The sequence below is a fragment of the Syzygium oleosum genome, unplaced genomic scaffold (assembly GCF_021117445.2).
Source record: "Syzygium oleosum isolate NSW1041296 unplaced genomic scaffold, Sole_v2.1 Sole_v2.46, whole genome shotgun sequence".
Lineage (NCBI taxonomy): Eukaryota > Viridiplantae > Streptophyta > Magnoliopsida > Myrtales > Myrtaceae > Syzygium > Syzygium oleosum.
In genome coordinates this window covers 8,531-31,568 of record NW_026607530.1, presented here as the reverse complement: position 1 = coordinate 31,568, position 23,038 = coordinate 8,531, and the positions used below count along the sequence as shown (strand labels likewise).

General features: G+C 40.5%; 1 protein-coding gene and 2 long non-coding RNA genes across 6 annotated transcripts; 2 read left to right on the top strand and 1 right to left on the bottom strand.

Annotated features, from left to right (window-relative positions):
- The first annotated feature begins 959 nt into the window (after positions 1-959).
- Positions 960-5,023, top strand: LOC130134355 (probable galactinol--sucrose galactosyltransferase 6). Of its 2 annotated transcripts, none has more exons than XM_056306639.1 (8): positions 960-1,093; positions 1,255-1,297; positions 1,391-1,834; positions 1,955-2,346; positions 2,436-2,948; positions 3,091-3,300; positions 3,462-3,596; positions 4,065-5,023. In XM_056306639.1, the coding sequence occupies exons 3-8, from the start codon at positions 1,436-1,438 to the stop codon at positions 4,753-4,755; spliced, it is 2,340 nt and encodes a 779-aa protein (XP_056162614.1). In that variant the 5' UTR covers positions 960-1,093; positions 1,255-1,297; positions 1,391-1,435; the 3' UTR covers positions 4,756-5,023. The 2 variants fall into 2 exon arrangements, with proteins under 2 accessions (XP_056162614.1, XP_056162613.1); XM_056306638.1 differs by having other exon boundaries at positions 961-1,095; positions 1,241-1,297.
- Positions 5,024-13,303: 8,280 nt separating this feature from the next.
- LOC130136594 (uncharacterized) lies at positions 13,304-16,237 on the top strand. The gene is made up of 3 exons (XR_008815420.1): positions 13,304-14,021; positions 14,328-14,389; positions 15,910-16,237. It is a non-coding gene; the product is annotated as an uncharacterized LOC130136594 (long non-coding RNA).
- Positions 16,238-18,347: 2,110 nt separating this feature from the next.
- On the bottom strand, positions 18,348-21,076 carry LOC115691237 (uncharacterized). Of its 3 annotated transcripts, none has more exons than XR_008815419.1 (3): positions 20,316-20,752; positions 19,120-19,267; positions 18,348-19,038 (listed from the first exon to the last, which is right to left on the bottom strand). It is a non-coding gene; the product is annotated as an uncharacterized LOC115691237 (long non-coding RNA). The 3 variants fall into 3 exon arrangements; XR_008815418.1 differs by having other exon boundaries at positions 18,348-19,267; positions 20,316-20,474; positions 20,613-20,742; XR_004006958.2 differs by having other exon boundaries at positions 18,348-19,267; positions 20,316-21,076.
- Between the last annotated feature and the right edge of the window lie 1,962 nt (positions 21,077-23,038).

Here is a 23,038-nt window from a genome sequence, read left to right as displayed (position 1 = left end):
TAATAACGACCGTTAAAAATCCGCATACATGAATGCCGGGAAGCAAACAGTGTTCACACGGTGTCAATGTGACTCGAGTGAAATAAAAACGATATTATCTTCATAAAAAAAAGGCATCTAACAGAAATTTGATCGATAATATACGTGTTACATAGATATAAATTTGAGATTTTTTACGTTGTAAGAAAAAGTTTATGATACATATGTCATTGGGCATCATTTAGATTTTTTCATGCCTAAAAAAAATTAAAGGTAAACGTGACGTAACAGGCATGATTAGAAAGTTTCGGTGGCTTTTCCCCTAAGAAAATTTTTTTAACCAAGACCGGTCAAATATCACCGGTGGGATTACCTTGATCTCAGCTGGCTCTGACGGGGAAAAGCACGAGAAAGCACAGACTCTGTCAGGGATGCACGACAAAATCGCCGCTAAGCGTCAAACCCTACATACGTGGACACAGATCAGAGCCTCCCCACCACATTAATTCCCCACGATAATATAATCCCACGACAGTCAGTGCGGCCGCCCCCACGAACTTCACCATCGGTACGAACGCAATCCCCCAGCTCCCGACCGACACGTGCCCAGACAAAGGAGACGAGATCTCGCTTTCCGCCCAAGAGAAATCACGTACCCCCCACACGTGTCGGTCCATCAGGCCCCCCCGGGGGCTCACGGGAAGCACCGTGCACCCTCGCGTGACGCGATCGGGATCCTCCCTTTTGCTTTTCTCGTTTTTCTCATGGGGGTGTCGTATCTCGCGGGAAGCGAGCGCGCGGATTGGTACGACGTGGATCCGACGTGGCGACGCGATCCGCCGTCAAGGGCGGACATGTTCCTCTCGGCCGTTGGATAACGCTGGGCCGCGTCGACGAGGCTGGAGACAATGCAACAACGGCAAGTTACCATCTACGAGAGAGAGAGAGGAGAAAGAAACAATGGCGTCGACGCCATTGGAATACAGTCCAAGGTTCTCGAGTATAAATACCGGGCGCATCCTCCGCTCCTTCTCATCACTGTCTTCCCCGTTCGCGTGCTCCTCTTCTCTTCTCGCCGCCTCGAACGCGTTCGCCATTCGCTCCACGCATTCTGGTACTTTCTGATCTTTCCTTCCTCCCTCCCTCCCTCCCTCCTTCCTCTTTCCCGGTCTCGCGACTCGCGGAGGAGGAGGAAAATCAGAGACACGATTTGTTCATCTGGGTCGTCGTCTAACGAGTGCTTTGTTTGGTGGGTTCATGTTCCGGAACTTGCAGACACCATCGATCGAAGCGGGCATTGCGCGTCTCGGCTTTTCAGGTACCGTCATTTTCGTTTCGGATCTGGGGAGGAAGTATTTTGTTTGCAGAAGGGGGTCGTCGTGCTAACGCGGCTGATTCGCGTCGGTTGCAGAGGACCGAGCCAGATCGGCGGTTGGATAAGCTAGGCAAGGGAGAGATGACGATCAAGCCGGCGGTTCGGATTTCGGACCGGAAGCTGATCGTGAAGGACCGGACCATCCTGACGGGGGTGCCGGACAACGTCGTCGCCGCGTCCGGCCCGGTCGAGGAGGGGGTCTTCCTCGGGGCGGTCTTCGACAGGGACGACAGCCGCCACGTGGTGCCGGTGGGGATCCTCCGCGACGTCCGGTTCATGGCCTGCTTCCGGTTCAAGCTCTGGTGGATGGCCCAGAAGACGGGGGACCGAGGGAGCGAGATCCCGCTGGAGACCCAGTTCCTGCTGGTCGAGACCAAGGACGGGTCGCACCTCGAGTCCGACGACGGGGACGAGGAGAACCAGATCGTGTACACCGTCTTCCTCCCTCTGATCGAAGGACCGTTCAGGGCGTGCCTGCAGGTATAGGACTGTCAAATTCGTGTTCAGTTGAATTTGCCGACAAGTTTTATTTTTTTTTTCCTTCGAATTCGTGTCTGTCAATTAGAGTGATGGGTATCTAATTGGTCTTGATACCTTCAGGGGAATGAGCGGGACGAGCTCGAGCTCTGCCTCGAGAGCGGAGATGTCGAGACCAAAGCCTCGTCCTTTAACCGCTCTGTGTTTGTCCACTCCGGCACGGACCCGTTCGCCACCATCTTCGAGGCGATCAGGGCCGTCAAACTGCACCTGAAGACTTTCCGGCAGCGGCACGAGAAGAAGCTGCCCGGGATCGTCGACTATTTCGGCTGGTGCACGTGGGATGCGTTCTACCAGGATGTGACGCAAGAGGGCGTCGAAGCCGGCCTTGAGTCTCTCGCGGCCGGCGGGACCCCGCCGAAGTTCGTGATCATCGACGACGGGTGGCAGTCAGTTGGGAGCGATCCCGTGGCTGAGGAGAGCTCTGAGGGCGGGAAGAAGCAACAGTTGCTCAGGTGCGTGTTTGGAATGATTTAAAGTTCTAACGCTTTCTTGTTTCGATCAGAAATGAGGTTATGATTCTTATCTGATATCGATTTTTTAGATTGACCGGAATTAAGGAGAACGCCAAGTTCCAGAAGAAGGATGACCCAACGGTGGGGATCAAGAACATCGTCAACACAGCAAAGAACAATCACGGGCTCAAGTATGTGTATGTGTGGCACGCGATCACGGGATATTGGGGAGGGGTCCGACCGGGAGTGAAGGAGATGGAGGAATATGGGTCCTTGATGAAGTACCCATCCTTGTCGAAAGGGGTGATCGAGAACGAGCCGACATGGAAGAATGATGCGATTGCGCTCCAGGGGTTGGGGCTTGTGAACCCAAAGAACGTGTACAAGTTCTACAATGAGTTGCACAGTTACCTGGCGAGCGCGGGCATAGATGGGGTTAAGGTGGATGTGCAGTGTATACTCGAGACGCTTGGAGCCGGGCTGGGCGGTCGGGTTGAGTTGACACGGCAGTACCAGCAGGCGCTCGATGCATCGGTGGCCAGGAACTTCCCGGACAATGGTTGCATTGCTTGCATGAGCCACAACACCGATGCCCTGTACTGGTAAGTGTGGCCTCTTAGTTTCTGGTAGTTTTGGTACATTTTTCTTCAATGCATAGACCTGAAATCTCAGTTTGATGACGCCTTGTGTTTCTTACATACTCTGACTAAGTTACTTTGTCCGAATGATTTTACGAAAAAACAGCTCGAAGCAAACTGCTGTTGTGCGCGCATCGGATGATTTCTACCCGAGAGATCCTGTCTCGCACACCATCCACATAGCGGCGGTCGCGTACAACAGCGTCTTCCTGGGAGAGTTCATGCAAACTGATTGGGACATGTTCCACTCTGTCCATCCTGCTGCCGAGTACCATGCTTCGGCCAGGGCAATCAGCGGCGGTCCCATCTATGTTAGGTAAGGAATCGCGACCCTTCATTTTGAGAGAGTTTTCAGTATCTAATGTTGTATCAAGTGATGTACTGGCGAAGTTCATTCTTCTTAGTTAATTATACTGCAAGTACATCGGACTCAATCCTCGTTTGCTAATACTAACCTGGATGTTCCGTTTTGTGCAGTGATGCACCTGGGAAGCACAATTTTGAGCTCCTTAAGAAGCTTGTTCTGCCTGACGGGTCGGTGCTCCGAGCCCGCTTGCCTGGTCGGCCCACCCGTGATTGCTTATTATCTGACCCAGCCCGGGATGGCGTTAGGTATGGATTTCGCTTGCTCTCTTTTCAACTATCCATTGTTGGTATTCCAATTCATCTAATTCTCATGGAAAATAGATGATTTAAACTCTAGGAGTTACAGTTTTGGGACACCTAGATGATAGTTGAGGTACATGTGCATCTATGAACTTCTAATAGCTAGAAGACGGAAATGTCTGGACTCAACCTGTAACTTATATTAGGATTTGGCAGTAGATAGTTCAATCACAAGAAAATCCCATCAGAGAAGCCGAAGCTCTGTCCTGAATCTATCTGAAATGGATTTAAATCGTATTCAGATAATTGAGGTCTTACAATGTATCGTCTTTCTGATGTCAGTTTAGCCCTGTCATTTGAAACAAGTGTAGAACAATATAGTTAATCCGTTCCTTAACCTATTCCTTGGTAGAACAATAATGTCTCTCAATCTCCGAATTGCATTTACCGACCAGTTCTTCTACTTTCATTCAGCTTGTTGAAGATATGGAACATGAACAAGTACACGGGAGTCCTTGGCGTCTACAACTGCCAAGGAGCAGCCTGGAACAGCATGGAGAGAAAGAACACTTTCCACCAAACCAAGGCCGAGGCCATCACCGGATACATCCGTGGCCGTGATGTCCACCTCATCAGTGAAGCCGCCACGGACCCCACCTGGTCCGGCGACTGCGCCATCTACTGCCACAAGAGCGGAGACCTCATCATCCTACCTTACAATACCGCGATGCCCGTGTCGCTCAAAGTCCTCGAGCACGACATAATAACTTTCACACCAATCAAGGTCTTGGCACCTGGATTCAGCTTTGCTCCGCTGGGGCTCATCAACATGTTCAATGCTGGCGGAGCAATTGAAGGGCTGAGATACGAGGTCAAGGGTGGGGCTGAGTTGTCGGAGCTCGAGACCGAGTATGCAGGAGAAGGGAATGTCATGGCCGAGCAAAGACTGGAGAATCGCAGCAATGAATTGGTGGGGATTGTTCATATGGAGGTCAAGGGATGCGGCAAGTTCGGTGCATACTCGTCCACTGGACCGAAGAGTTGCAAATTGGGCATGAGCGAGGTCGAGTTCAAATACGATGCGGCATCCGGATTGTTGAGCTTTGACTTGGATCATTTGCCTGAGGAGGCGCAGAGAGTTCATGCCATTGAAGTTCAATTATGAATAGATGATGAGAATGTGGAACTAGAGGCACAATTATATGCATTTCAGGGGTCGAGATTGTGATTTGTAAGGAAGTGGATCCTGCATTGCACCATCACAATGTTTTTGTACTAGTTCAGGAGGGTTCATGAGCTCATCATGGAGAGCTTGATTAGATAATTAAGAATAAGATTAGTTTGCTTCGTCATCTTTGTATGAACCCCGTGCTCAGTGTAACCTATCGTGGGATTATTGGAGATGCATCGTCAGTCTTTGTTCTCCTTCAGAATTCCTCCTCTGCTTCTTGGTCCTCTTTCAATGTTTTCTTGGATGCAATTGTTGCTTGTTGGTGGTGATAACGTGAGAAACAATCAGGAAAAAGACAATGCGAATAATTTTGATTTCTGCTCGAGCACCAAAGAAGTTTCTGCTCTACAATAACAAAAAAGCATAGTAAAAACTAGGAGAAATTGTGGGTTCTGGACCAGATCTGTGAATGTCGCCGCTAACCGAAGTGATCGGGTTCGGCTGAGACGAATGGCGACGTATAGGAATGAGAGAAATGAGAAGAGGCACGTGAATGGTGCAGAAAAAGTTCGGGTCATCTTGCAGATTTGAGCAAACTCTATTCGTTAGGTGTTCTCATTTGAGCTGGTAATGCTCGACTTGAGAAGCAAACTGTGACGAACTTAGGGTATTTACACTTTCGGATTTTAAGTCTTTTTGTCTGAGAATTAGACATTCAAATTCAAAGAAAAGCACTTGCAAACACGAAGTGATGTTCTAAGGGAAATGAAAAATATTTCGCGCGTCCGTTTGTTTGGTGGAAAATTTACAATTACGTAACATTTCCTCATTTACACCCGTGTGAGGTGTAAAGCCGAGTAGACACGAGTTTATAAATGGAGAGCGGCCTCTGTGATCGACCAACCTTTTGTAATCTATGGATTGGAATAGTCGATTTGGGAAAAACTGGCAAGCAGATCCGGCGAGTGGAGTAGGTGCGGGCCGAACCACTATAGATCGACTTGAGCCAGCTTTCTCTATCTCCATTCCATTTCATTTTTGTACGGTCATTTTATTTTTGCTTGCTTGTGCAATCTGTTCAATATTTTGCATTTGCTCGAATGAATTTATTTTGATTAATTTTGTCATAGTATTTTTTGACCAACATCTTGAATGCTAGATCACAGTGAGAGATATAAACTCCATTGCCTTGTCTATTAGTGTACATTTTATAGAGAAATGGCTCTTCTTACTAGATTGATCCAATTTCAAAAAAGTATTTTTCAAGGCCGCCGTATTTTCCAAATAATATTAGCTTTTTTGTTGTAATTATAATAGATAATCTATCCTATAAATAACATTGTATTTTATAGAACATAATTGAAAAACAGTTCATCAACAATCACCAAAACATTAATGTATTCATTACAATGTCTGTAACTTACTTGTTCAACAACTTGGTTGAAGAAAAAAATTTCAATTGAACTGCCAAAAGTGCCTTTGGACTGGTCAATGAAAAACCAGAGGATTTTCACTCTCAATCACCTGCTCAAAATCCTAAGAATCGTTTCAAGGCCCACTCGCTCTGTGTTGAGACTTTTGACTGTGTACCAAAGGCCCAAAATAATGCCTCTGTCAAGCTGAAAGCTTGGTTGGTCTTCTTGAACAGATCCTGTAAATTTTGACAGAATGAAGAACTGAGTTTCCTGAAACGATGGAAGCAACGCTGATGTAAAACGAATGTTTGAATCTTTCAGGCATCTCATTCTTTATACGGGCGACGTCCGTAACTTGCAATTCACCACTCCGAAAGCATGGTGGGAGGGAATTTCGTTTGACCATGGATGGAACGAAATACTGCCCCTTTTGATTAGAAAACATGGCTGCAGCATCGTTTCGCTAGTATGCGATATTCATGCCTTTAACTCAGTTAATGTCTATCGACGCAGACAGAAGCGTGCCGTCCACGTGCATCCACCCGGTAATTGCTCAACCCACAGGGGCAGCTAGCACCAAGATCATTCTAAGCAAGAGACATTATGGTGCATGTATGTATACAATCTGTTGCATCCGAATCAAGTACTTAACAACTAATCCGCATTTTTGGCGACTGAATCGTGTTTTGTAAGGACATGATCTCCATTATGATCTCCATTATATGCATGCACATGGACAATGACCACTGACATGTCCCACTAAGTATACCCTGTGAATAGGCCAAGAAGAGGATAATGAAAGCTGAGGGTATGCTCTGTAATGCATGTCCTCAACATTAGACAATCTCTGATCCCTGCATTATTAGCTCTATAAACTCGCATGTGGCTTGCAGTTCATGCGACAACAAAGAGAAACAGATCCACTAACTCCCGTTCATTCATGTATTATACAAACCTCCACTTCAATTATATGCTCAAAAGCTTAGAGGCTTCTGCTCAGTGCAGTTTTAAAAACATCTGTGTGCATATAGACAAGTTGTGTCCAGATAAGTTCGACTGGTGGGTTAAATGACACCGAAACATCCGCGTTTCGATCGCATATAGAGATAGTAAAATCAAATTTGGTTGAGTATAATTCATTTATTCAATTGTTCTTTTGTAATCTATAGACAGTCACATCACTCACTTAGCCATTATATCAATTTTATAAATAAATTTTAATATACCTAACGTTACCCTTTCCCATGGCTCTGCCAAAGAGGTTGCTCGACTTCAAGCATAGAATATATTAAAATTCTCGAGATACAAAGTCTCGGCTGTCATCTCCGCTAGACCGGTCCGTCGCGTTGAAGTAGATATGTTAATATATACTCTTTTCTATTGCGATTAGATGGTCGAGGGCAAGTTTTCGCACATCAAACTAACCTTCTATTGGGACCAATGCACCTTCCACGCCTAGGTGAACTATGAGGCTAACAATCAACCAAGCCAAGCACCACTTACAGGGACAACACCAACGAAGAATTTAAAGAAAGCAACGACACTAAGATTGATGTAAGTAAATCTTTTCAATGTGAAAGAAAGAACATCACGAGGCGACAGAAGTGACAAATCAACATTATTGAAGAGCATAAGCAGCGTAACCACACCAAGGAAATACAAACGTACGAGCTGTAAGACCATAAGTTCCAAATTACAAAGTGTGTATAGAATCTCTCTTCAAGAGAAAACAAAGATTGTCACTGTTTTTTGGAAGAACAACTGTAGAAACTCATGCTCGTGTCTAATATCAGTTTGCACACACTCTTCCCTTCTCACATGATTAAAAGAACATGACCTGAACTGGCACGTTAGGTGAAAGATATCTGCCAAGATAGGTCCAAATGGAGAAAAAAGATGCTTGCTTCCAATTCAGTACCTATTGAAGTGGTCCGATTGAAGATAAGTTATTAACTTTGTCAGAAAGTTCAAATGATGCATGAAATTTAAAGAACATGGTGCCACAGGCTCGAAATAAATTGGGATAGAACCCGACTCCAATACCATGTCAGAAAGTTAAACATAAAAGTTTAAATTAATAGGTAGAAGAAGACCACACATATATAAGAGCACATAGATCTCGTAAGCAAGCGATGTGAGGTATTTCAACACATCATATGAAAATTCGTGGGAAATCGGACAAGAACCGTGATGGCTATTGACTAGAGAAAAAAGAGAGAAGTCACCTTTTACTTGAGATTTCTCAGTAGAATTACCATGGTGAACTGGAGAAGGAGAAAGACAAAGTCGGGGGTTAAATCAAAGAAGACACACCTGTTGCCGATGGTGTCAGGCATGTGTGCGCCTTCAATTCGGGAAGATGGGGACAAATGATAAAGTGCGTTTCCACGAACTTGTCCTCCTGACATTTGTTTGCTGGTTGGGTATGGGGATTAGGTTGGACCAGGAGATCCCCAACTAATGTCTCAATTTATAATTCTATTAGTACCCCCAACAATATTCGTTTAAAAAGCCACTCGAAAGAAAAGGTCGACTACCCACTTCTTAGGAGTCACCAAAAAAACTTTAAAAAATTAGTACTTTTTCTTAAAAGTGGTACTGATCGACTTTCACGATACGATAAAATCGAATTAGTAAGAAGTTCAACGCATCAAAATAGGTAAAGACTCTATCTTTAGGCATCAGCCCAGATCAAATTACACTCATAATTCTAAGTTTGCAAAATGGTGTTGGAAAATCTAAGGGTGAAATAGGGTAAACATTTCGAGATTCCAACATAAAATGTTGATTAGGAGAAAGTTTGATAAACCCAATATGATTTATCTGACGTATTAAAAGAATAGCACATGGTAATGAAATTTCAATCTTGAATTTTCTCAATTACTCATGCAAAGAACCATACTTTAAATGAACCACAATATTCCTATTGAGTAATTCAGGGTAATGACTCCCATCTTCGCATTTCTCTCCTTTTCAATCGTGGAGTCCACCCCACAGAAATCTCATTTGGCATGCACGAGGTTGATGTATCAAGTGAAATCCCTCGCGATGCAATCGTGAGAGAGATACGTTCGATGAACACTCCGATGGTGTTGCGGTGACGGATTCATTCGTCCCGAGCCTATGCCCAACCTTTCTTAGCTTTAGATTCTGAGCCAGTAACTATAGCCCAAAACCGAATGTTCCGCACTGGTATTTATCTCCCTTTTTGCCACTAAAACTCGAGCCAGCAGTTCCATAGCATAGATTTAGGATTTTCTTGGATGGACAAAGTTAACACATAACCGCGGATATATGCTTATCTCACTATCGTCAATCCAATCTCCATAGTGGGGTTTTCCACCTCACAAGATGTAGAAATTCTTGTACTTTATTGGTTCGTTCCAACACATATCCCGACGTCAGAGCTATCTCCCGACAACATTTGATATTAGAGCTAAGGTTTCAAAATGTCCCCGAGTTGAACAAATAGTGCCGAAAATTTTAGAGATTAACGTGGTATCAAGATAGAGGAAACGCATCGACGAATTCAAAAACTCCAAAGGCGGATTCGGAAACTTGGACGACGTGAAAGCCAGAGCCAAAGTCAATGTCGTCCAAATGAAGATAAAGATTCTCCAAATACAGAAGATCGTTTACCTTCCGAGATGGTAGAAGACAACGATCTTTCCAAAGAAATGGAATTTGAAAAGTTTGAAGAGATCAACAACCATTATAATGAAGGTTTGGAAGAGGAAGCAGCAACGATCATGTGGGATGATGAGGAAATCCGTGCACGCAGTCATTTTGCGATCACTATGGTGACAAAGACGAAGCGGTGGTAACTCCAAGAGCGAAACGGTAAGCGAGAAACCCATTCAAAGTGGAACACAGGCTGAGAGTATTTAAATCGATTTTGTCGTTCTTGATCTATTTCAAGAACCTTTTGAAAAAAAGTTCATTGGGGCATATGTTCTCGCGAAGCAAGAAGATTTTGACGAATCGTTTGGAATGTGGACAAGGACGAGTGATATGATTCATCATTTCTTCAAGACTCGAGGACGAGTTCTCTCTAATCGAGCGAGTATGACAAGAAACACGATCAAGATTGCATCGAGATTTGCTGAAGATTTACGGGGAAATTATCAAAAAAGTCCTAATTTATTGTCACTCGTGTCAATTTAGTCTTAAACTTTTCAAGTATGTCAATTGAATCATACACATTTTCACGATTTGCCAATTGAGTCCATCCTATGAAATTTAGCCGGAAATCGCTGATGTGGACTACATGGCATAACTGGCGTTGGTGTGGATAATTTTTATAATTTTTAAAAAAAATTCTAATTTTTTAATTTTCTTCTTCTTTTTTTTCTTCCAAGTTCAACGAGGGTCGCAGGAGGGCCTATGACTGGCGAGGGTCAGCCAGTGACCGTCACAGGGCTTGGTAGAAAAAAAAAAAAAGAAAGAAAGAAAGAAAAAGAAAAAAGAAAAGAAAAAAATTATTTAACCAATCGTCTTACATGGCCCAACCGGTATCTACGTTAGTGATTTCTGATTAAATTGGGCTGATATACTTAATTGGCACAATTAAAAGATTTAGAACTGAATCGGCATTAGTGCAATATATAAGTTTAAAACATTTTTTGTAATTTTCCCGAAGATATACTGTCCGATCAGTTACTAGAATTTAGAGTAATAATATCATTTGATTTGATGATATTTTAGCTAATTTAGGATATAGGATACGTTGTTGAGTTGAGGCTGTTTTTAGGATCGCTTTAATCTAGATTAGGAATTTGATTATATTGTTGCATATTTGAATTTCCTACTTTAGGTAGGTTATCATTTCGTGACTTGAAGGTTATTGAAATGTATCATAAGCTCTTAGTTGCAAATACTCCTGGATCCTCCATGGTAATGCAGCATACCGTTTGAGTCATTTAAAGTTTCATTCTTTGGGATCTTCCCCTTGTTATCTTTCTCCTTGTTTTTTGCTCCGTTATTGGGAACAATTAAAAGATTTTTGTACTCTCTTATAGATCCTGGAGTTGGACCGATAATATGGAGGTTCTAAGGTCGGTTCCAGAACAAAAAATATAGATTTCGGATTTCAAAAATTGGAAACCGATTTTAGCAGCCACCCTGAACCGATCACCCTAGTGATTATCTAGTCTTTTCCTTCCTATTCTTCATATTGGAGTTTTCAACCAGAAAATTCTTATATTTGTTTGTTCATTCAACACATCCCGACGGCTTTAGTGTCGGAACAATTATTTTATCTGGTGCTCCGTTGGTCCCATGTCATCAAAGTATGGAATGAGGCATACAACACTTAGAGCTTGTTAATTCATTTAACAATAACGCGTGGTGACACATTGTCCACATCTAATCAATGACTTTTGTGTACCTCATTAATACATGTACCATGGGCAGGTTCATCTAATAAGAATGTGAAGTACCTTTTGTCTGCCCCATTCCCCCATTGTCAAAATTTAGGGTGATCGGTTCCCGGTCCGGTCCGGTTCCAAGGTGGAACCGGGAACCGGACCGAGAAAACCGGTTCCCAATTTTGGGAACCGCGGACCAGACCGGTTGGTTATAGGACCGGGAACCAAACTGGACCGCCGGTCTAGTCCGGTTCCGGTCCGATCCAATGGAACCGGTCACTTAGAGTTTAGTTTTTTTTTTTTTGTTAAACACTTAAGGTTTGGTTCACATTTTACTAATTTTTGTCAATGATTTTTTTTTTTGGTAAGGGAATTTTTGTTAATGAATTTATGTCAATGAAGTTCACTTAGGATTTAATTAACATTTTACTAATTTTTATCAATGAATTTATAATAATGAAGTTCACTTAGAGTTTAGTTCACATTTTATTAATTTTTTTAAAGAAAAAATAACAAAAATATATATTAAATAATATGTCCGGTCCGGTCCGGTTCCCCCTTGGAACCGGGAATCGGACCGCCCGGAAACCGGTTCCGCTTTTAGGAATCGGGAACCGGACCGATAGTCTCGAGAACCGGACCAAACCTGTCGGTCCGGTCCGGTCCCGGTTTGGGCGGTCCAAGTTGCTCACCCCTAGTCAAAATCCTACCAAATGAGGACACTTGCTACCGGATGAACTATACCACGGAAGCACTTACATGCGGTATAAGTATTATCAGAGGAATGCTAGGTACATTAACACCGTTTTACTAAATCAATTTATCAAATAATTTGATGGGTTGCAATTGGGCATTCCAGTTATCGAGTCATGCTCAACATTCGATTATAAAAATCCCCCCACATCACTTATCACACCAATTTTTCCAAGGCATTTGTTAAATCGCTTAAGATAGTAACATATTTTTTTATCCAAAAATAGAAGAAGATAGTAACATATTTGGTTCTCTGACATATTTATTAGGCATATCACTAGAGCAGTTGATGCATTTGAAATGTCAATTCTTTACGTGTGATCACTTAACGAGTATTTCCATAGCACCATCAATTAGGGGTGTGCAAAGAAAACGGGAGCCGCCGCGTTCGATTTCCGGTTCCAATTTACTAGAACAAGTGAGTACTGGTCTGGTTCTCGATTTTAGGCGTGGAACCGCTTACCCAGACCGGACCAGTATATATATATATTTTTAAAAAAAATTCAACAAAAAAAAAGAAAATATTTTATGAAAAATAAAAACTCTAAAATCCCTAATTTGAAACTCGACTCTCAGCTCCCATCAACTCATTGCCACGCCTTTGGCCGTTCATAGTCTTCCTCTCTCGCTCTCGGTCACTTCCATTTGCGTGAGGCTTGGTGGGACCAGTTTTATAGACCCACCTGGGAACCGGACTGGACCGACAGTCCAGTTTTCGAGTGAATTCATGGAACCAACGGCCTATTTCTGGTTCCAATTTTTCGAAACCGATCCTTAGTGGCCGTTCCCAGTTCCATGATGGGAATCGCCTACCGGACCATGCTCACCCTTACCTTTAAATGAGGGGGTCGGTTTTAATAAATTAGCAATCTCTCCTAGTATTATGTCACACAAAGACTTCTTTCACTTTATCAATCGTGGGGCCTACTTAGAGTTTTGGAGGTCCCCCAATTAGGGTAACCGACAGCGTCAGATACGGCAAGTTGCGCGCCTGAATCGCACCGGCACGTCATCAGTCCCGATTTCCCCTCACCCAATGGTGCTTTTTCTTGATCAACCCACATTAATTCTCCTCTAGGGTTAAGCCGGAGTCAGATTTTCTTTAATTGCAGGGAAAGATGAGAAGAAAAGGTGGGGTTGAGATGTTCTTGTTCCTGTGGCAGCAGTGGTAATCTGATCAGATCATCATCAGGCCCAATATGCTTCTAGGGATTGGCAAATCCCCACCCACTATAAATACCATCCCAAGATCATCCTTCTCTTCCAACTCCATCCTCTCTCTCCTCTCTCTTTCTCTGCCTCTCCTTTTGCCTATTCACTTTCTTTTCGACCAGACACTTTCTGTTGCTCTCTTTTGATTGATGGGGTTCGGTTCATAAGAATCTCTTCTCCTTCTCTTTTTTCTTCTCTCTCTTGGAGCCTTGATGGGTTTGTCGTGGAATGGCCCTGTTTGTGTTCTTCCACAGCTTTCTTGAACTGCATGGTTATAATTGGAGAGATGTGAGGAGAATTAGAGGAGACCCATCTTCTCTTTTTTCTTTTTTCTTGTCCTCTTCTTCTTGTGCGGTTCAATAAAGCTGTGGGAAGATGCAGAGAGGGTCAAGAAGAAAAAAAGGCACAGATGTTCTTGTGCAGGATCTGTGTGATTTCTTGAGATTTTTTTTGTGCGGTTACACATGCTTTTGTTTTGCATCTGCAACTTCATGGATTACGGTCAGTATGTTCAGTGAAGCTCCCTGTCAAAGTCTTTTCTCGAGCTAGTAAGCACTTTTTTATGTTGGTCAGATCATTTTCATATCTCATTCACATGAAGATGTGATTTTTAATGGGTGGTGATGAAATTTATTTGTTTCACAAATGTAATGGACGTTCATTCTGTGGATCCGTCATTTTTCGAGGTGAGCAATAATGTGGGATCCATGAAAACCATGCATAGATCTGGTCAAATAGCCAGATTTCGTTTTATGATGGCTCCTTTTTCTTTAATTATCTGATTTGTATTATTTTTTGTGAAACTGTTTCTTAAGTGCAGGCACTGTGGGAAAGACAAACTAGTTAAATGACTCATCAGTCCATGGCCATCAGTCAAAATCTGTAAGCAATTCATGCTTCTGATCTGTTTGCCTGTTTACTGTATTGGCCTGTCACCACTTTGATTGCCAGATTATTCCATCATGATCAGTCTTTTCTGTGATTGATATTAATTCACTCTGTAAAATGTGTGCTTATAATTGAATTATGACATGTGCTATTAGTTTTGCATATTTTCTATTTTTGAACTGCTGTCATGTGTGTGTTTCTGTTTGTATTGGATTTACTAAGCTCTTTTTCCCTTTCTTAATTTTTTTTTTGTAATGATTCTTTGCCTTGCATAATTCTGGAGTCCTAATTATAATGCTTATTTTACTTGTTTCATTTCTATTTTTTTGGAGCTCCATCCACACCAAGTTTAAGCTTTGAATTAAGCCTCTATACCTTGTGAATCGCTTTCAAGCTTCAACTAAATTTGTGGGAGAAACCTCTGATATTGATTAAGTAATAAAATATGTAAGTTAGGGTTTCCATTTCATAATCCAAAAAGCTATAGGGAAAATTAAAAAAATCAATAGTCAAAGAAAATGTCCCTTGACAGTTGAAAAATGTCATATCCTGTGTTTTTCCTCTTAAACCAAGTATGCCCCTTGATCACACCATCCTTAATAATCTTCAAAACTGCTCCCTCAATCGAAACATTGCTCCGGAGAACAACATACTCACAACACGTTGCCATTTGCATGTGACTGCAAAACAAAAATGGGGTCCTAATATTGCATTTGATTCTTAGATTGCATAAAACGAGAGTACTACTACCCGAAACGCTATAACTAAAAAGGTCGTATAGATAGTGTGAAAAGTTGAGCTACATAACTTTTTTTTTTGGGTCCAAGAGCTACATTACTTGAGGGGCTGCTATTTGGCCGAAGACTTTGTCACGGACCAAAATGAGCTGTTACAAGCTGTGATGTAATGGAGCTTTCAGTTTTAGACATGCTTTTTGAAATGACCACACCTTGTGTTCCTTCACAAATTTCCGCCGAGTCAATGGAGATACTTCTCTGACCCAAAAAACAAAAGAAAATGGAGATACTTTATGTCTTCTCTTATTTTAGCCTATTGAGGCCGAATCCACACAGTGAACTGTACCATTTTTTCTTGATTTTTTTTTTATCTTTTTTGGACAAATGGACGTGGTTTGGAAATTACAGCATAAGAAATATGGAACGCTCCATCTAGTGATCCACCTTAAATACAGGTGGGGTTCATGGCGTATGCCCCGGTTCATGTAATTTTTTTTCCGATTGTTTTGTGATTGTAAGTGGGATAATGTTTCAAGACAAGTCACTTGTGTTTGTCATATAACTTCACGTATCTACTTAATTTTTTTGGTCGAAACTTCACGTATCTACTTCACCTGCCAAAATTTGTTTGCTTTTGAGTTCATGGAAAGCTCATCAATCTTTCTAATGATGAGGATGAATGCTGTAATTGCATTTCACAGATTACTCTTTTATGGTTGACTATCCAAAAAAAAAAAAAATTAAAGATGTCTCCTTTATGGTTGTTGTTCTGTGTAGTTATGTGAAGATGAAAGTGGCCAAATTCTTTTGAATTTTAATGAAGTTCCTTGCCATTTGAAATGGTTGAGCCGTGCATGGTCTTGCCAATGTGGAGCGAGATGATATCCCCATTTTACCTTTCTGGTTTTCGTCACGAAGCAGATCAATTTCAGTTTCACTTTTTTGCTCCCTGAATTCATTAGTTTTGTCTCATTGACCATGTCTGATTAATCACCCTGCCTGAAATCATATCTTGGAATATTTAGGTCAAGATTTGTTCAGATGGGAGTTTAATTGTTTAGCTAATCTTAAGTCGCAGTCTGTTTTGAAATGCCACAATTCTTTACACATGTATTGCAAGCATATCAGGGGCTTTTGTTTATTGAAATGTCTACGACTGTGACGCTTTTACTATTTTTAGTTACCTCGAACCAAGAGGGTGACTATTATGAATTTCGACTAAATTTTAAAAAAGTCTGCAGTGAAATCGAACAAACAAGTATAATTAGATGTATTTACCAAAGAATATAATTTGTGTAGATTCATTCTATCGTTGGTGCGGCAGGAAAACCAAATATGATGAAAGAGAAACATATTGGATCTGCGTTGTCTGGATGAAGTCCGATGTAGATGCCAAATAGCTATTAAAAGCAAAAGCCAGAAAACACAATATATGCAACATTTTCACCGTTCCTTAAAATATGATGGACTTAATCTATTAGAACAACTTGACCAATAATGAATCTATTACAACGAATCCAGGAAATATTTAATCATGAATGAGTCTTAAAAGTTTGAGCTTAGTGACTTAATTATAACTTTCCATTCCTTGTTACCTTCTCGGTGACTCCAAGAAAAATAATAGAACCATTTACCACATTTTCCTTTCATTTGAAAAGATTAAGGAAGTCAAAAAGATAATCTACATTTGAAATGATGAGATACAACATTGGGATTCAGAAGTTTCTATGGCGCGAACTTCTTATAAAGACTGCCCCTTACTGGTTGCTCTGGCAAAAGCATATTTATCTCTTATGGAGTTGTCCAAGAGCTAACAAATAAAGACAATTCAATTTGGAAAATATATCCACATGATGAATGTAGCTATGTTACTCCCATTTGGTGGTATGTAGTAGAAGTGCTAAAGTTATACCCGTACATAGATTGCAATAATATGTGAAACTAGGTTGGTTTAATTGGTTGGTAAAAGTATCTATGTAGCCGTATTTTCTGCCGATCTATGGTTTGTTCTGTACAATGGAATCTACACTATGAGTCTAGAAATGGACCTTGAGGCTACAAAATAATGTGTGACATGGTTTCCATGAAAGTTAACTAGGTTTTATATTCTCTTGAAACTTTAGATTACAGGGGCATGGTCGTCGCAACATTGTTGTTGATAGTTTTGTTGTAGTATTTATCATTGTCATCATGCGTGCATGCCTCTGAGAGAGAGAGAGAGAGAGAGAGAGAGAGATTTTCTTTTAGTACACAAGAGTCCTATTAAACGCTTGCAGGCATGTCTGGTGAAGCGTAGCACTCCCTCAATTCATTTTCTTGTAAGCAAAGGTTTGCATGGTGAGAAGTCTAGGTTATGAATTACACCGCATCTGCTTCCTTTTTAACCCAATCATGCATGGAACTAGTTTTTGTGATTTAGCTTGAGGCGAACTCTGATATTGTCGTGCAGCTGTTCAGTACAAATATTAGCATTCAAATGTTTGTGTCTTCTGAACAACTGCACACAAGATGCCTCAGTGATGATAAAACTGAAATGGATCGGATACTACAACTTTTAAGTCCCCAAGAACTCCTAGGCCCACTTGTAACAAGGTGCACTACTTCGTCCCCCAAAAAATTAAAGTGAGGTACGTGCCGTGTCTCTTTTTCTCCGGCGACGACAACATTTCTGAACCGATAGCTTCTCATTTTATTCCTATACTCAGTTTGGGTTACTGTCGCTCTTATTCGGCTGCGGAACCTGGCTGCTAGTTTTTCAGTCATTTTTAGGACTCCCAACTCCTTGTCATCTCCCTTCATTCGCCAGTATAATTCAGGTCTATTAGATACAATGACAATAAGAGCAACATTTGAGCCTCTTCCAAACTAACTGAGATCAGCTACACATATATCATCTGTTTGTTGTCATCTTCTGTTAATAATTAAGAATATATCTTCGATAAGGTCCAATCTATATGATATAATGTCTCCAAGTATTTCCATTTGCCACAATGAAATACTTGTTCATAGGACTATGTTTAGGTATGATATTGGCAGAGTTACTACATTGCGTATTGAAAACTTTGTTTTCCTCTAGATTTGATTTTAGACTTAGTGACCGGAGAGGATGGCCTTCTGGTGAATTGATCCTTTTTTCCTCCCACATCAAATCTCAAGTACAATGTAACTGAGCTTATTCAAAGAGCACATCCACCCACTTCTACTAAAATGCTGTCGAAAGTCAAGAGTACATGTAGTATCATACATACTAACGATAATCATAGTCACAACTAGGAAATGAATACTTGCCACAAAACTAATTACTATTCTGAGCTATATATGTGCGGGAGATGGAACTATATTGACACAGCATGTATGCACAATGAGATTTTCGCAAATGCTGGTCACAACGGTCTCAAATCTGTTCACTATAGAGAAGTTGGAGAACCAAAAGCCATCTTTTCATCTCATAATTCTCTAGGCTGCATATATAAATGTGGACTGGAAAACATCTCAATTGCATTAAACTAGAAATATTTGCAAGCTTCATGGTGTGATGAAAACCATTTGAACCCATTTAAGTATTGAAAGCTTCTTGTTTACGGCCAAGAGATGGAAGCTTCTTGAAAATGTATATCTATGGCCTGTGTGGTTTACCATGATTGAGCAAAAATATAGCTGAAAATTGCATTTCAGTATAGTTTTCAAATTTGAATATTAAAATCACCTGATGGGTTTTTTTCAACTCTTTTCATGTTTGAAAAATGAAATAAAAATAAAAATAGAACTATACTATGTTTTAAACATTGATTGAATCTGAAAACTAGGATTACCTCTGCAGAGATGCACTGAATCTGGAGCAAGAAAACATACGTGCTGAGAGCATCCGGCGCGATTCAACCCAACAACCATTCCAACTTGACAAGTCTGGGAAAAAAAATCACTCGCAGAAACTATTAATAACTAATATGAAAAGCGAAACATGTCAGAATTGCAACAGATCCTTACCTGCTCTCTCTCTCTCTCTCTCCAACTAAAACACGTATGGTGAATGTGTGAGAGAGAAAACGTGCTTTGTCCTGACATTTCTTCTACGTTCTTCAACTTTTCTCTTGATGGGTTCATGAATTCAGATCCAATGAAGTGATGTTGCAACCTGTAATGGGCAGTTAAAAGATCCTCAATTCAATTTAGCAGGTGGGAAAATGCAAGAGTTAATTGGTACTTGGCTATTTTTTTTTTACTAAGATTGCAGTATACCTTTAAAAGCACTGTGCAAAAGAGGAAGATTCTGAAAGAGTCAAACTAGGTAGGGTAAAAAACTATACACCTACGGACGGATTCTACAGATGAGGTGGTTGACAAAAGCCAATCACAATACGTATTATTCCACAAGTTTTATGGTTTTTTGGAATGTGATTGAACTGGTATTTTAGGTGAGTGTAGCATGGACAATATCATGGAGAGAGAGAGAGAGAGAGAGAGAGAGAGAGAGAGAGAGAGAGAGAGAGAGAGAGAGAGAGTGTGTGTGGGTTTATGTGGGTAAAATCTTGAGGTCACATGGTGACAAAGTTTAACCTTTTTTTCACGGAAATATAGGAGACGATGTAGTAAGACAACTAGGGATGGCAACAGGAAGAACCGTTCATTATAAATTAATGATTACTGGTGTTGGAGATGAAGGAATCTTCCCCTGCAACACCAATCCGTTTTCACCATTTTGATCGAGTGATCAGAATTTGTTTGGTTTTTTGCAGGATATAATGGAAATGTTTTTCATAAATTTCACTGACGACAAGGGAGATTATGGTGTTTCTTTTTGTTTTAGGAAAATACGGCCCTTTTCCATGCATGGCCTGAAACGTGTTGCAGTGGATAAAGATTATAAGAAAGAGAGAAGTAAATCAGTTGCAGAAATCACCTTCTTTTTCTCAGAAACACTGATGAACCCACATTGCACACGGAACAAAAAAAATGCATAATTCAGTTGAATTTATGCCACAAGTCACGACCATGGTTACTTCTAAGAAAGAAGAATGCATAATTAAGTCGAATTACCCAATTATCACAAAAAATTGTGGAGGTTTTGATTTGCAATTGTATGCTGAGATGTGTTGTGTGCACTAGATCTGACAATTCACCATGCCATTTCCCCAAAAAGAAAGAACAACCAGAAAAGGGAGGATAAGAACAAGTGGTGTTACCATAAAGATGAATCTGAAGCTGCTGAGTTTCACAACATGTGTAGAGGAATATCAAGATAGTTTTCTCTTCTCTGCAACACAATGGCTTGAAAAAAAAAATCCTGAATTTGCCATGTTTTCCCACAGCTTTCTTGAGCTTCTAAGGATGTTTTTTTCAATCTTTTTTGAGAGAGAGAGAGAGAGAGAGAGAGAGAGAGAGAGAGAGAGAGAGAGAGAGATCAAAAGACTGGAAGATAAGAAGTTCAAGAAAGCTGTGGAAAAGCATGACAGGACTTGAAATTTCCAAGCTGCACGCACTTTCACCTCCTCAGATCTCACATCCCCTTCAATCTTCTAACTTCTGTTCACAAAGTTCCACGCCCACACACTCACACACTCTCTCTTGATATAGCAGAAAGGGAGAGAGAGAGAGAGAGAGAGAGAGAGAGAGAGAGAGAGAGAGACAGAGAGAGAGAGAGAGAGAGAGAGAGAGAGAGAGAGAGAGAGAGAGGCCCATACAAAAGGCTTTCATGGACCACTCTAGCACAAATCTGCAAGAGAAAACCAGCTTTATCGAGTGGAAGAAGGAGAAGACAGTAAGTAGGGTTCATTTTACCCTCGAAACCAACCCCTTCCTGCTTTTTTCTTAAGTGAGTGCGTTGTGGGGTATGCAAGAAGATGTCAGACTGGGCTCTGCCGAGCAAAGAAAAATTTGAAGGAACTGAAAATCTTCTTGGAAAATAAAAATACAATTTTTATTTATTGGGTACACAAGTTTTTAATTCTTCCCGTACTCACTATCATTATTTCCTTTTGCAGCAGGAAGTTTCCCTCACCATACTAAGCCTAATTTTGGTAAGAAACAAGCCATTCACGTCGGAACTAGAAGATTTGTAAAGAAATACTTCTTTGTGCACTCACATCAGATATTACATCAAGTAAAAATTTAGAAAAAAAAGGGAATCAACCCTAATTTCATAACAATACGTTAAATATTCATATCTCACACATCAAGTTAAGTAAGATGCACAACTCTAAATATGACCAATTTACGTTGTGAAATATAAAGTAAATATCCTTCAATGAAAGAATATTGTCCATGGACACGAATTACTACGTTATCATAAGTAAAACATTTATCTTTTCTTACGTTACAATGCATGTTCTGTCAATACAAATGGGATACGACTGAATTAGAAATACGAATACAACACACCAACAATAATTGCTAACCCTACATTCCAAATAGCATCTGGAAAGTGCAAATAAAAACCTAAAAAAGAGATGTAACTAGAAAACCGTATGCAATGATCAATGCATGAATGAAGATGTTAGTATCAGGTTTTGTAATTGGTCATCAAGATTTCCATGTTTGTAGCCATACTCATGCAATTATTGGATCATCTTGGAAATTAGTACTCTCAAGCATATAGGAAATGGCTCCAAGAAAAAATATATATATTGGATGAAAATTTTCTTTGAAACCATTCCAAGGGAACCACATGCCACCATGTGAAGAGGGGATCTTCTTTTGATTTTATTTGGGAGATAAAGGTATGGGGTGTTCATGGTCCCCCAATCGTTATGTTCTGCTTTTCTTCTACATCAAATCGAACATCAATCTAATGGAAGGCGTTTTATACATTATCTTTTTTCTCTCCTAACCTTCCAGCTTGTGGATTGATTTTTCTTTTTTTCTTTTTGTTTTTGCAGTGCAATGTGAGATTATACTAAAAAAAAAAAAAAAGCAGTCGAGACGCTCTTGTAATATAATATATGGGACGACATGAACATAAAGCTTCACTTGTCAAGACTTTCAAATGGGTGGGGCTTGAAATCCTCTATTTTTCCATACCATGTGTGCAAGAAATATTTAAGCACAAACGGTCATGTTCATAGTTTTTGTACCTAAGAAGATAGTAGGGATAATAACACAAATAGTTCTTGAACTTTGGCCTAATGTGCAATGTGACCCTTGAACTTTTAATTTCTTCAATGTGGTCCCTGAATATTTGCCTAATGCTCAATATGGTCCCTGAACTTTTAATTTATTCAATATAGTCCTCAGACTTTTGGTACATGTTCAATATAGTCCTTAAATTATATGAAAATATTCAATATTGTCCTTCCATCAATTCAAGATCAAGGACGACATTAAATATTTTCATATAGTTTGGGGACTAAATTGAACATATACCAAAAGTTCAGGGACAACATTGAACAAATTAACAATTCAATGACCACATTGCATATTGGGCCAAAGTTCAGGAATTATTTGTGTCATTTTTCCAAGATAGTATAATTGAAAAGTTGATTAAGAAGGTTAAGATTGGATCAACAATCATTTTCGTGTTATGAAGGTGCAACAATTGAATTAAACTTGATTTGAATTTGGGTTGGTTAGTTCCTTATTCGTTTAACATCAAATAAACGAATTATGCCGTGTATATGTAAAACAAATACTTCATAAAAGAAAATGATGTTATTCTTTATGTTTAAGTAGCCGGACATGGGATCTCATGAAACTTTTGTAGAAAAGTTGGAGACCTAACTAAGAAAGGGTTTTTCCTAATGCATAGTAATTTAATTCTCTCTCATATTTTTATTTTTATCTTAAGTTGTTGATTTCGTGGCTACTTGGTACCTCATAAACCACACCAACACCACATTAGAATGTGACACCTAGCTAGCAGAGAGAGACAGAGAGAAACCAATACGAGGGACAATTTCAATAAAGCATTCCG

Bases quoted from the DNA above. Each gene is read 5' to 3' on its own strand.
- LOC130134355 (XM_056306639.1), top strand. From the start codon at position 1,436: ATGACGATCAAGCCGGCGGTTCGGATTTCGGACCGGAAGCTGATCGTG. The intron at 1,835-1,954 runs GTATAGGACTGT...TGATACCTTCAG, and splicing joins CGTTCAGGGCGTGCCTGCAG to GGGAATGAGCGGGACGAGCT. The intron at 2,347-2,435 runs GTGCGTGTTTGG...TCGATTTTTTAG, and splicing joins AAGAAGCAACAGTTGCTCAG to ATTGACCGGAATTAAGGAGA.